The following is a 12,252-nucleotide window of genomic DNA, read 5'->3' as shown; positions in this document are numbered from 1 at the left end:
TGCCCTGGAGCAAAAATTGCAGTTAAGTGTACTTTCTACCGAGGAGTGTTGGCGAGTTGGGAAATGTCTCAATTCATGCTACCCACCTCGGCCTGGCCAAGTGTCTAAAATGGAGTAGAGGAACAGAGGGATCTGGGGTAAAGATACAGAGATCCCTAAAAAGTAACACATGGGTGCATACATGAGACTTGTCAATTGTAAACAATGATAGTAAAAGATGGTTAGGGATAAAGTTTAAAGTTTATTTATTAGTCACAAGTAAGTCTTACATTAACACTGCAATGAAGTTACTATGAAATTCCACTAGTCGCCACACTCTGGTGCCTGTTCAGGTCAATGCACCTAACCAGCATGTCTTTCGGACTGTGGGAGGAAACCGGAGCACCCGGAGGAAACCCATGCAGACACGGGGAGAACGTGCAGATTCCACACAGACAGTGACCCGAGCCGGGAATCGAACCCGGGACCCTGGAGCTGTGAAGCAGCAGTGCCAACCACTGTGCCATCATGCTGCCCATAAGAAGATTCAGTAAGAACCAGTGAAACACAGTAACTCATCAATTAAGTGAGGGCATGTTAGGACCAGATAATATTTTTGACAGTTTTTGTCCAATACGTACTGCTGACAAGTTGTCCAACACTGGCAGTGGATGGAGTGTTGCTTGGTGCAATAGGTTCAGTCGGTGCCGTGGCTGTGGTTGGCGTCACACTGGGTTGCGTTACAGCAGTAATTGTTTGGAAAGTTTGTACCTTAGGGAAAAAGAGCAGAAATACTTTTCAGTAATGATTCATGTGGGACGGAATTTTACCGGCACATCTGCCCGAGCTTCGTACGATCCCACCCGAGGCCAAGGGAGAATACCGTTCTCCGAGCCTCGCCCACCCGCGGAATCGGGGCGGGGGTGCCGGTAAGATTCCAGCCGTGATTTTCATTTAAGCACCAGAGACACTGCTGAAATATCCATGGGTTATCTTGAAGAAAATTAGATTTGATCTCTCTGTGCCTTGTGAACCATGGCCCTGAACATTTCAGCGAGCAGCATGAGCTCAGATATGTTAAACTCTGCTGAAATCTTTCAAGCATGTGGTCTTTATTCAAAATTTCCATGTCTTTGTTTCTGCTCGCAAACAGGGCACAGAGACTGAGAGCAGGTTTCCACTCCATCTGACGAAGGAGCAGCGCTCCGAAAGCTAATGGTATTTGCTACCAAATAAACCTGTTGGACTTTAACCTGGTGTTGTTAAAACTGTTACCTTGTTTAGATTGGAGCAGAGAAGACTGAGGGGCGACCTGATCGAGGGGCTCAAGATTATGAGGGACATGGACAGGGTAGGTAGGGAGCAGCTGTTCCCCTTAGTTGAAGGGTCAGTTATGAGGGGACACAAGTTAAAAGTGAGGGGCGGAAGATTTAGGGGGGATTTGAGGAAAACCCTTTTTACCCAGAGGGTGGTGATGGTCTGAAATGCACTGCCTGGGAGGGTGGTGGAGGCGGGATGCCTCACATCCTTTAAAAGGTATCTGGATGAGTACTTGGCACATCATAACATTCAAGGCTATGGGGCAAGTGCTGGCAAGTGGGATTAGATGGGCAGGTCAGGGCATTTCATGCATCGGTGCAGACTCGATGGGCCGAAAGGCCTCTTCTGCACTGTGGGATTCTGTGATTCAGTGATTCTGTGAAATAGCATATTTTGTTTCAACATATTGTGACCAACTTTGTAACATTGTTATAATCCAGCTCAGAAACTCCATTTATGATGTCAGCCTAGACCATAAGTTTTACACTTTGAATTTGGCATGGGTAAGCAGGTATGTTTCACTCGAGGTATGATTCAAATGACCCACTCGGGAGCTTTTATCAAACAAAGTTTATTTAAGAATACAATTAACATATAATAAGACAATTAGGACTAACTTTTACCAATTACAAACAAGAAAAAAAACAACCATGCTATCGTATAAATCTTAACGGCTAAATGTACTGTTCCACATGACAAACCTCCTCATGGACATACACCTGTCCCTAGGTTTAGCACAGAAAATAAGAATGCTCACGTGGTTTTTCAATTCTGCAATACCTGCTGTGAATTAGTCCGTTGGATGGAGAATTGGGACTCTGGCTTCTCCGTTCTGGAAATCCCAGCACCTCGAGGTAGAGATAGAGCCACTGTTGCCTCTAGCTTTTAGCCAGTAAACAACGTCAAGAGACAGAGGCAATCCTTGACTCTAGTTACTAGCCATCCAACCACCAAGAGCTAAATTTCCAATACCAGGGAGAGACACAGAAATACTGTTTTTCAGTCTGGAATCCAACAGCTTCTAACTAGCCGGCAGCCAAAACTGAATATGAAAGCACTCTGAGGAGAGAAAAAAACTGTGCCACCTGACCTGTCAAACAATCTTCCCACAACACTTCAAAAAGGGTCGTAAACTCCTAGAGAGTGCATTAGGCCCAGATTAAAATAAACAAACCCCCATTTAAACCATTTAAGCAGAAATAAAAGATGCCACTATGGACCTCACGGTGCCAATAACAAAAACAAACAAAAAAAGGCATGCTTACAAACGACAAAGAACACGATTAAAAATACATTTCTTAAAGGCACAGTAATGTCACAACATTCAGTTTCTGACAGCAGATGGCACTCTATATTGCACCATCTGACTGTTGATGTGAGGAAATTTCAGGGAGGCTTTTAAACAATAGGTAAAGTTTATTTATTAGTCACAAGTAGGCTTACATTAAGATTGCAATGAAGTTACTGTGAGAATCCCTAGTCGCCACACTCCTGTTCGGGTACACTGAGGGAGAATTTAGCACGGCCAATCTACCTAACCAGCACGTCTTTCAGACTGTGGGAGGAAACCGGAGCACCCGGAGGAAACCCACACAGACACGGGGAGAACGTGCAGACTCCACACAGACAGTGACCCAAGCTGCGAATCGAATTTGGGTCCCTAGTGCTGTGAGGCAGCAGCGCTAACCACTGTGCCACCATGGAGCTAATTAACCATAGGCATCGCTCTCCATCAGTGAGAGAATTGGTCATATATAACTTGAGGGGCACTACTCAGCTGGTTAGTTCTTTCTGCAGGCAAACTTTATGCAACAAATATAAAGTGATAAAGGTTACATTAATGTTATTGTTATGATCCTAACTGATGTTAATACTGGACAAGTCAGATCCCAGACTTGATAGATCCTAACGTTTAGAAACTGTGCTAGCAAGGCCCCATTAAGTGGTGATCCTTCATGGGTCACATGACTGTGCCCGGGTCTGAACTAACGGAGCATGAGCGTGCGATCCTGGGATAATCGGGAGCAAGGGATCACATTCTCTGGAAGTCGGCAGAGCGAATTGGGGAATTGTTGTGTTGCAAATCCTTAATTGTAAATAGTTTCAATTTGTTGAATAAATCTTCTTATTTTATACCTGCCATACCGAGTCACCTCGAGTTACTACACTGGTGATGAGGACAAACCGGATCAGTTGTTGAAAGCCTACAGTGCAGAGTTGAGGGAGAGGACAGTGAAGATTCGAAGCCAGAAGAAGGTACGGACTTTGTTTTAAAGATGCTGCTACTCGGTAAAATAAAGCCATTCAACCCTGAGTCGAGAGTTGGGCGCAGTACATTGAGGCGCTGCAATATTTTTTCGTGGCAAACTAAACAGCAGCCAAGGAGAAACAGAAGGTGAATTTGCTCACAGTCTGTGGCCCACAGACTTACAATCTGTTGAGGTGTTTGATCACACCCAAAGCTCCAGACACAAAAACCTTCAACCAGTTAGTCAATTTAGTTAAGCATCACTATAACCCCCTGACCTTCCATAATCAGGCTGAGGTAAAAATTCCATTCTGCTGTTAGGGATCCAGGAGAGATGGTCTCCTGCTTCATGGCCATACTTCATAGAAACATAGAAACTAGAAGCAGGAGGAGGCCATTCGGCCCTTTGAGCCTGCTCCGCCATCCATTTTGATCATGGCTGATCATCAAATTCAATATCCTGATTCCCCCCCTTCCCCCCATGTCCCTCGATCCCTTTAGCCCCAAGAGCTATATCTAATTTCTTCTTGAACACAACGTTTTGGCCTCAACTACTTTCTGTGGGAGTGAATTCCACACATTCACCACCCTCTGGGTGAAGAAATTTCTCCTCACCTCAGTTCTAAAAGCTTTACCCCTGATCCTCAAACTATGATCCCCTAGTTAGAAACATAGAAACATAGAAAAACTACAGCACAAACAGGCCCTTCGGCCCACAAGTTGTGCCGAACACATCCCTACCTTCTAGACCTACCTATAACCCTCCATCCTATTAAGTCCCATGTACTCATCCAGGAGTCTCTTAAAAGACCCTATTGAGTTCGCCTCCACCACCCCTGACGGCAGCCGATTCCACTCGCCCACCACCCTCTGTGAAAAACTTACCCCTAACATCTCCCCTGTACCTACCCCTGTACCTTCTGAACACCCCTACCATCAGGAACATTCTTTCAGAATCTACCCTGTCTAACCCTGTTAGAATTTTATAAGTTTACCCCTTATCCTCAAACTATGACCCCTAGTTCTGGATTCCCCCACCATTGGGAACATTCTTTCTGAATCTAACCCTGTTAGAATTTTATAAGTTTCTATGAGATCCCCTCTCACTCTTCTAAACTCCAATGAATATAATCCTAACCGACTCAGTCTCTCCTCATATGACAGACCTGCCATCCCAGGAATCAGCCTGGTAAACCTTTGCTGTACTCCCTCTATAGCAAGGACATCCTTCCTCAGATAAGGACACCAAAACTGCACACAATACCCCAGGTGTGGCCTCACCAACTCCCTGTACAATTGCAGCAAAACATCCCTATCCCTATACTCAAATCCTCTCGCTATAAAGGCCATGGGATACTATTTGCCTTCTTTACAGGCTGACTTAAGTACATTTCATAAAAGTAGATTAGATATGGTGTAGTATCAGTAATCAATACCAAGAACATTTGCTTGGGCATAAATGTGATCATTCTTTGTGTAGTTTGAAATGCCTGCGGAAATTGTAATTGCAAAAGCTGGTGCTCCCATTAAACATGATCTACTGCATGTGAAACTAGCCCAGGAGACATTACCTGCTGTGTTGTCTTTACAGGTGAGACAGGGACTCCTTGTCGGCTCAGGACTGGCACAAACTGGTTGCTGATCACAGTTGCAATCACCTGACCTTGCGAGTTCAGTAGCATCTGTGGTGTAACTGCTTGCACTTGTAGGTTTTGTGCTGTTACTGCTGTCACAGGACTGGTTGTTGTGATTGTTGCGGCGTTCATAACTAAGGGAACAGTTCCGATGACCTGCGTTTGAGAATGATGAAATCAATGTCAAAGAAATACACCATCGGCCACTGTTGCCAAAATCAGAAATTGCCATGGTGAGATTTGATGAGCAGAGTGAATTAGGATGCATTAGTAGAAGACAGACATCCAGCAGTCTATATTTGAACGATGAGCAGAAAGCAGCCCCGCTTGATTGGTACCCCTTTCCTGAAACATTCACTCCCTCCACCACCGACGCTCAGTAGCAGCTGTGTGTACCATCTACAAGATGCACTGCAGCAACTCACCAAGGCTCCTTAGGCAGCACCTTCCAAACCCACCACCACTTCCATCTAGAAGGACAAGGGCAGCAGATTCCTGGGAACGCCACCACCTGGAGGTTCCCCTCCGAGCCACTCACCATCCTGACTTAGAAATATATCGCCGTTCCTTCACTGTCGCTGGGTCAAAATCCTGGAACTCCCTCCCTAACAGCACTGTGGGTGTACCTACACCACATGGACTGACTGGTGTCCAATAACAATCCTAGAACTCGCTCCCTAACAGCACTGTGGGTGTACCTACACCACATGGACTGACTGATATCCAATAACAATCCAGGAACTCCCTCCCTAACAGCACTGTGGGTGTACCTACACCACATGGACTGACTGATATCCAATAACAATCCTGGAACTCCCTCCCTAACAGCACTGTGGGTGTACCTACACCACATGGACTGACTGATATCCAATAACAATCCTGGAACCCCCTCCCTAACAGCACTGTGGGTGTACCTACATCACATGGACTGACTGATGCCCAATAACAATCCTGGAACTCCCTCCCTAACCGCACTGTGGGTGTACCTACACCAGATGGATTGACTGATATTCAATAACATTCCTGGAACTCCCTCCCTAACAGCACTGTGGGTGTACCTACACCACATGGACTGACTGATGCCCAATAACAATCCTGAGACTCCCTCCCTAACAGCACTGTGGGTGTACCTACACCACATGGACTGACTGATGTCCAATAACAATCCCGGAACTCCCTCCCTAACAGCACGGTGGGTGTACCTACAACACATGGACTGACTGATGTCCAATAACAATCCTGGAACTCCTCCCTAACAGCACTGTGGGAGTACATACACCACATGGACTGACTAATAGCCAATCACAATCCCGGAACTCCCTCCCTAACAGCACTGTTGGTGTACCTACACCACATAGAGTAATAGAGGTTTACAGGATGGAAACTGGCCCTTCAGCCCAACTTGTCCATGCTGCCCATTTTTTTCAACAACTAAACGAGTTCAAATTGCCCGTGCTAAGCGCATATCCCTCGATAGCCATCTTACTGATGTAACTGTCCAAACACTTTTTAAACAACAAAATTGTACCAGCCTCTAGTACAGAGACTGACTGATCACCAATGACAATCTTGGAACACTCCCCATAACAGCACTGTGGGTGTACCTACACCACATGGACTGACTGATGTCCAATAACAATCCTGGAACTCCCTCCCTAACAGCACTGTGGGTGTACCTACACCACATGGACTGACTGATGTCCAATAACAATCCTGGAACTCCCTCCCTAACAGCACTGTGGGTGTACCTACACCACATGGACTGACTGATGTCCAATAACAATCCTGGAATTCCCTCCCTAACAGCACTGTGGGTGTACGTACACCACATGGACTGACTGATGTCCAATAACAATCCTGGAACTCCCTCCCTAACAGCACTGTGGGTGTACCTACACCACATGGACTGACTGATGTCCAATAACAATCCTGGAACTCCCTCCCTAACAGCACTGTGGGTGTACCTACACCACATGGACTGACTGATGTCCAATAACAATCCTGGAACTCACTCCCTAACAGCACAGTGGGTGTACCTACACCACATGGACTGACTGACTGTCCAATCACAATCCTGGAACTCCCTCCCTAACAGCACTGTGGGTGTACCTACACCACATGGACTGACTGATGTCCAATCACAATCCTGGAACTCTCTCCCTAACAGCACAGTGGGTGTACCTACACCACATGGACTGACTGATGTCCAATAACAATCCTGGAATTCCCACCTTCACAGAACTGTGGGTTTCGGCAGTGATTCAAGAAGGCAGTTCAGCACCACCTTCTCAAGTGGCAATTCGGGACGGGCAATAAATGCTGGCCTAGCCAGTGACACTGTATCCTGTAAATTATTTATTTTAAAAGTGAGGGCACTAATTTCTACATTTTGATTGCATGGTATTTGGGGGAGTGTGCTAAGATTCTTCTCTTGGCTATCTTGTGCGGAAAACAATTTGTTTTTTAAGGCTGCTTCCAGGAGCTGAAATGGGTGCTGGAGTGGCAACTAAGTGAGCATCCATTCCTGTGCATCCATTCCCATTTTGGGAATGCGTGAAGACAGGATGCATGGAACACGCTCCATCCATGTAACTCTTAGAATTGAAATTGGGGTTCCAATAACATGATGTGGAAAGTTCGTGGCATTTCCTACCAAATAAACCTGTTGGACTTTAACCTGGTGTTGTTAAACTCCTTACTGTATTCCAATACATCACAGGGTCCCCTGGTAAAAACAAGAGGCCACCACCTGAAGCAACCAGGTTTTCCAACTGCACATAGAAAGGTCCCTTTAAAATAGCAACAGATAAAATGGTGGCACAAACAAGGCAGCAAGTCTACAACTAATTTTGAGGCTGTTTCTGCTGTGTTAATACTAATTTGGTCAACTGACCCTGAAGTGTCTATTGTTCCTGTTGTAGAGGTTCAGGGTTAGTCTGACTTTCTGCAAGGGGATACAGACGCTACTTAGTGCCTATCGGAGAAATGTTGAGCCAAATATCACTCCGGGTTGCAGCGTCACTGGGAAAGGCTTTTGCACATTAAGGCTGACTTCCCAATCAGCCACTCCTGGCAAGGTGTGCTGCTCAAAGGGCACAGTAAGATGTCTCACAACACCAAGTTAAAGTCCAACAGCTTTATTTGGAATCACGAGCTTTTGGAACGCTGCTTCTTCATCAAGTGAGTCTCCACCTCATGGCTCAAAGAGAGCACTGATCGGGAGAGTAGGACTCAAGGACGATGGTGAATTTGTTTCCATTTCATATCTGAAGGTCTCCCATTGCTAGCTGATATCCAGTTTGATTCCTTTAATGTCCAGTTTATATGAAGCAGGTCCCTTCTTATCTCACTGAATTTTATCTTTCCCCAGTCCCATACCCTTCTCTTTGACTCTTCCATCACCTTTAGTTATTCGGGCTGCAAGGAGGCCTACATCACTTAACATGAGGCAGTTCAATCAGGTTAAAGATGTTTCTTGGACCAAAGTCCACAGACCTGTGTGCGCTGGGTGATCTGAGAAGGTGGGAAAGCATAGGAAAACATAGACATGAGAATGAATCAACTGGGAATAGCTGTCAGCTTGGCACCCTAGCTTCAGAGTGACTGAAATAGAAGTCACCTCTTGTACATGTTGAGGGAGATTGGGAAGATATGAATACAATTGAAACAGGTCATTGAGTCATAGAGGTTTCCAGCATGGGAACAGGCCCTTCGGCCTAACTTGTGTAGAGACGCAGAGGGACCTGGGTGTGCAAGTCCACAGATCTTTGAAGGTGACGTCACAGGTGGAGAAGGTGGTGAAGAAGGCATATGGCATGCTTGCCTTTATAGGACGGGGCATAGAGTATAAAAGTTGGGGTCTGATGTTGCAGATGTATAGAACGTTGGTTCGGCCGCATTTGGAATACTGCGTCCAGTTCTGGTCGCCACACTACCAGAAGGACGTGGAGGCTTTGGAGAGAGTACAGAGGAGGTTTACCAGGATGTTGCCTGGTATGGAGGGGCTTGGTTATGAGGAGAGATTGGGGAAACTGGGGTTGTTCTCCTTGGAAAGACGGAGGATGAGGGGAGACTTAATAGAGGTGTATAAAATTATGAAAGGCATAGATAGGGTGAACGGTGGGAAGCTTTTCCCCAGGTCGGTGGTGACGTTCACGAGGGGTCATAGGTTCAAGGTGAAGGGGGGGGAGGTTTAACACAGATATCAGAAGGACATATTTTACACAGAGGGTCGTGGGGGCCTGGAATGTGTTGCCGGGCAAGGTGGTGGAGGCGGACACACTGGGAACGTTTAAGACTTATCTAGACAGCTATATGAACGGAGTGGGAATGGAGGGATACAAAAGAGTGGTCTAGTTTGGACCAGGGAGCGGCGCGGGCTAATTGTTCCTTGTTTCTCGTTTCAAGGCTTCATTCTATGATCATCTTGCTGGTGCCAGTACAGAGCGAGACTGCGGATAGTTGGGAACCTGTCTCGGGGGCAGGGAATTCATATGGTGTTCGTGGAAGTGGAAATGACTAGGGTTGGAAAGCATTTTCCGATCAGGGCCAGTGTGATCTCCTGGACTCGTTTCGATCGCCTCAGGGGGTCGGAGAGGAATTTCCCAGATTTTTTTTCCCCATATTGGCCCTGGGGTTTTTCACTCTGGGTTTTCGCCTCTCCCTGGAGATCACATGGTCTGGAATGGGGGGGTGGGGGGTGAGTTAATAGGTTGTGATGAACAAAGCATCGTAGCTGTGAGGGACAGCTCGGTGGATAGGATATTGGTATGTAGATAGGTTGGAAAATTGGGCGGGGATCCTGGATTCAGGATTCAATCCTGGACCGGGGAGCGGCGCGGGCTTGGAGGGCCGAAGGGCCTGTTCCTGTGTTGTATTGTTCTTTGTTTGTTCTTTGTTGTCCATACTGTCCCCTTTTTTAAACCCCTAAGCTAGTCCCAATTGCCCGCATTTGGCCAATATCCCTCGATACCCATCTTACCCATGTAACTGTCTAAACACTTTTTAAAAGACAAAATTGTACCCGCCTCCACTACTACCTCTGGCACCTCGTTCCAGATGCTCACCACCCTCTGTGTGAAACAGTTGCCCCTCTGGACACTTTTGTATCTCCCCCCTCTCACCTTAAACCTATGCCCCCTAGTTTTAGACTCCCCTACCTTTGCGAAAAGATATTGACTATCTAGTAGATCTGTGCCCCTCATTATTTTATAGACCTCTATAAGATCACCCCTCAGCCTCCTACGCTCCAGAGAAAAAAGTCCCAGTCTATCCAGCCTCTCCTTATAACTCAATCCATCAAGTCCCGGCAGCATCCTAGTAAATCTTTTCTGCACTCTTTCTAGTTTAATAATATCCTTTCTATAATAGGGTGACCAGAACTGTACACAGTATTCCAAGTGTGTATTGCAAGATAAAATGATATACAGCTGCCTCATTACCATTCACAATAAGCTTGTACTTGTGAGTCTTCTAGCCTGAGTAATATTTTTGTTTTTATGTTGTTATGTGGTCTCAGCCTCTCAACAGGTTGTACAGTTTCCTGAGCACAGGTGACTTTTACTGCCAGTAATGTTTACTGAGATTAAACAAAAAAATGGTCAGAACATTAAGATGTTATGTTTAACTTTCCTATGCAATAAATACATGTTTATTAGTATGTAAATTTAATACGTTTCAGACCCGGAGTAACTTACCTGTCCTTGTGCATTAGTTATGATCTGACTCGTAATTCCCTGGAAGCTGGGCACAGCATTTGCAATAACTGGAGTAGCCGTCAAAGATCCCACAAGTGAAGTTTGACTGCTAAGCTATAAGGGAGGAGAAAAAACAATTGTCCTAATATGAAAAACAGTGACAATACCATCAGTGGAATCAAAATACGCAGGGTACGCGCAAAATTTCACAGCAATCAACTTTAAATTCTTAATTTATCCTTTCCCCTTTCAGATGCTGATGGACCTGCTATGTATTCCCAGCATTTATAATCATAAGAAGGTAACAAGGAGATCTTGCAATAACCCTCTTTCTACTCTTTCCACCAGGGCCCTCATTTAGTCGCAATATGTAAGACAAATCCTATTATACTAATACTTCTAGCACAAGGAGAGAGCACAGCAGCATATCATATTATGCCCTCATGGAGAACATCAAGTTAACTTAAGGAAATACGCATTTATATTGCTCTTGGTTCTGTGCTTTTGACTGCCATAAAGATCCTGTGCAGGTCTGAAGAGGAAGATTTCTTGATGATTGCTGGGCGCATCATTCCTGCTTTGGGCATTCGCTGACCATCTTTTTTGTGCAATATGCAACTAACGATGATTCTTCTGTCAGTTCTCTCTGAAGCGTACAATGACACACCCTTTGAGTGGTTCAAATGTTGGGATTGTTCTTTGAAGGGCATGTTTCTGCCATGTGAATTGGTGCCATTACACATCCAACAGCCAAAGTTGCATTTTACTTTTTGTGGAAGGATTGGAGAAAGATTGATCACATCACGTTCTATTGGTCATGTGTAGCCCCCTGCATGAGCATTAACCTCTACAGGTGGGAATTTCACTCCTAACCCTGCCCCCCCCCCAGCTTCCCCCACCTGGTGGAATGATTTGCGACAGTGGCCCGCCATTGGCTGGTGGCGGATTTTCCAGTCCTGCTGCTGTCAACAGGTTTTCCCATTATTTGCGTGCTCCGCCGCCAGGGAACGTACGGCGAGGGGTCACCATCAACGGGATCAAAAGATCCCACCAACAGGAACAGCTGGAAAATGTTCACCTATAATTCAGTGCTTTTAGTTTCATCCCATCAGCACATTCATGGAGCTTTCCATGAAGTGCATTCCCTGCAGGTACACAAGTGGAAATGTGGATGTAATTGATGGCACCTTAATTGTACCCCCAGACAACCACAGATGTCCAAAGATTGGATCTGTCTCAACAGATGCTGAATGGTTCTTGGCTCCAATGGTATTGACTGGAAGATGCTGGAAAGTAACATTGGCTGGGACTTTCTGCTCCCAATCGTGTCGGATGAGTTTGGTGACGGGAACGGAAAATATCGGCAGAAATTCGA

At 45.7% G+C, this 12,252-nt stretch overlaps 1 protein-coding gene across 1 annotated transcript in view; it reads right to left on the bottom strand.

Moving 5' to 3' along the window:
• Positions 1 to 12,252, bottom strand: part of pou6f1 (POU class 6 homeobox 1) — a 161,313-nt gene that overhangs the window by 21,049 nt on the left and 128,012 nt on the right. Inside the window, exons 6-8 of the mRNA XM_078200995.1 lie at positions 10,878 to 10,991; positions 5,119 to 5,337; positions 621 to 750 (exon numbers count right to left, since the gene is read on the bottom strand). Of these exons, the coding sequence (XP_078057121.1) occupies positions 621 to 750; positions 5,119 to 5,337; positions 10,878 to 10,991 (463 nt within the window). The remainder of the gene's footprint in view (positions 1 to 620; positions 751 to 5,118; positions 5,338 to 10,877; positions 10,992 to 12,252) is intronic.

The sequence above is a fragment of the Mustelus asterias genome, chromosome X (assembly GCF_964213995.1).
Source record: "Mustelus asterias chromosome X, sMusAst1.hap1.1, whole genome shotgun sequence".
NCBI classification, from domain to species: Eukaryota; Metazoa; Chordata; class Chondrichthyes; order Carcharhiniformes; family Triakidae; genus Mustelus; species Mustelus asterias.
Note: the sequence above shows the minus strand (reverse complement) of the source record. Positions and strands in the feature narration are given on the sequence as shown.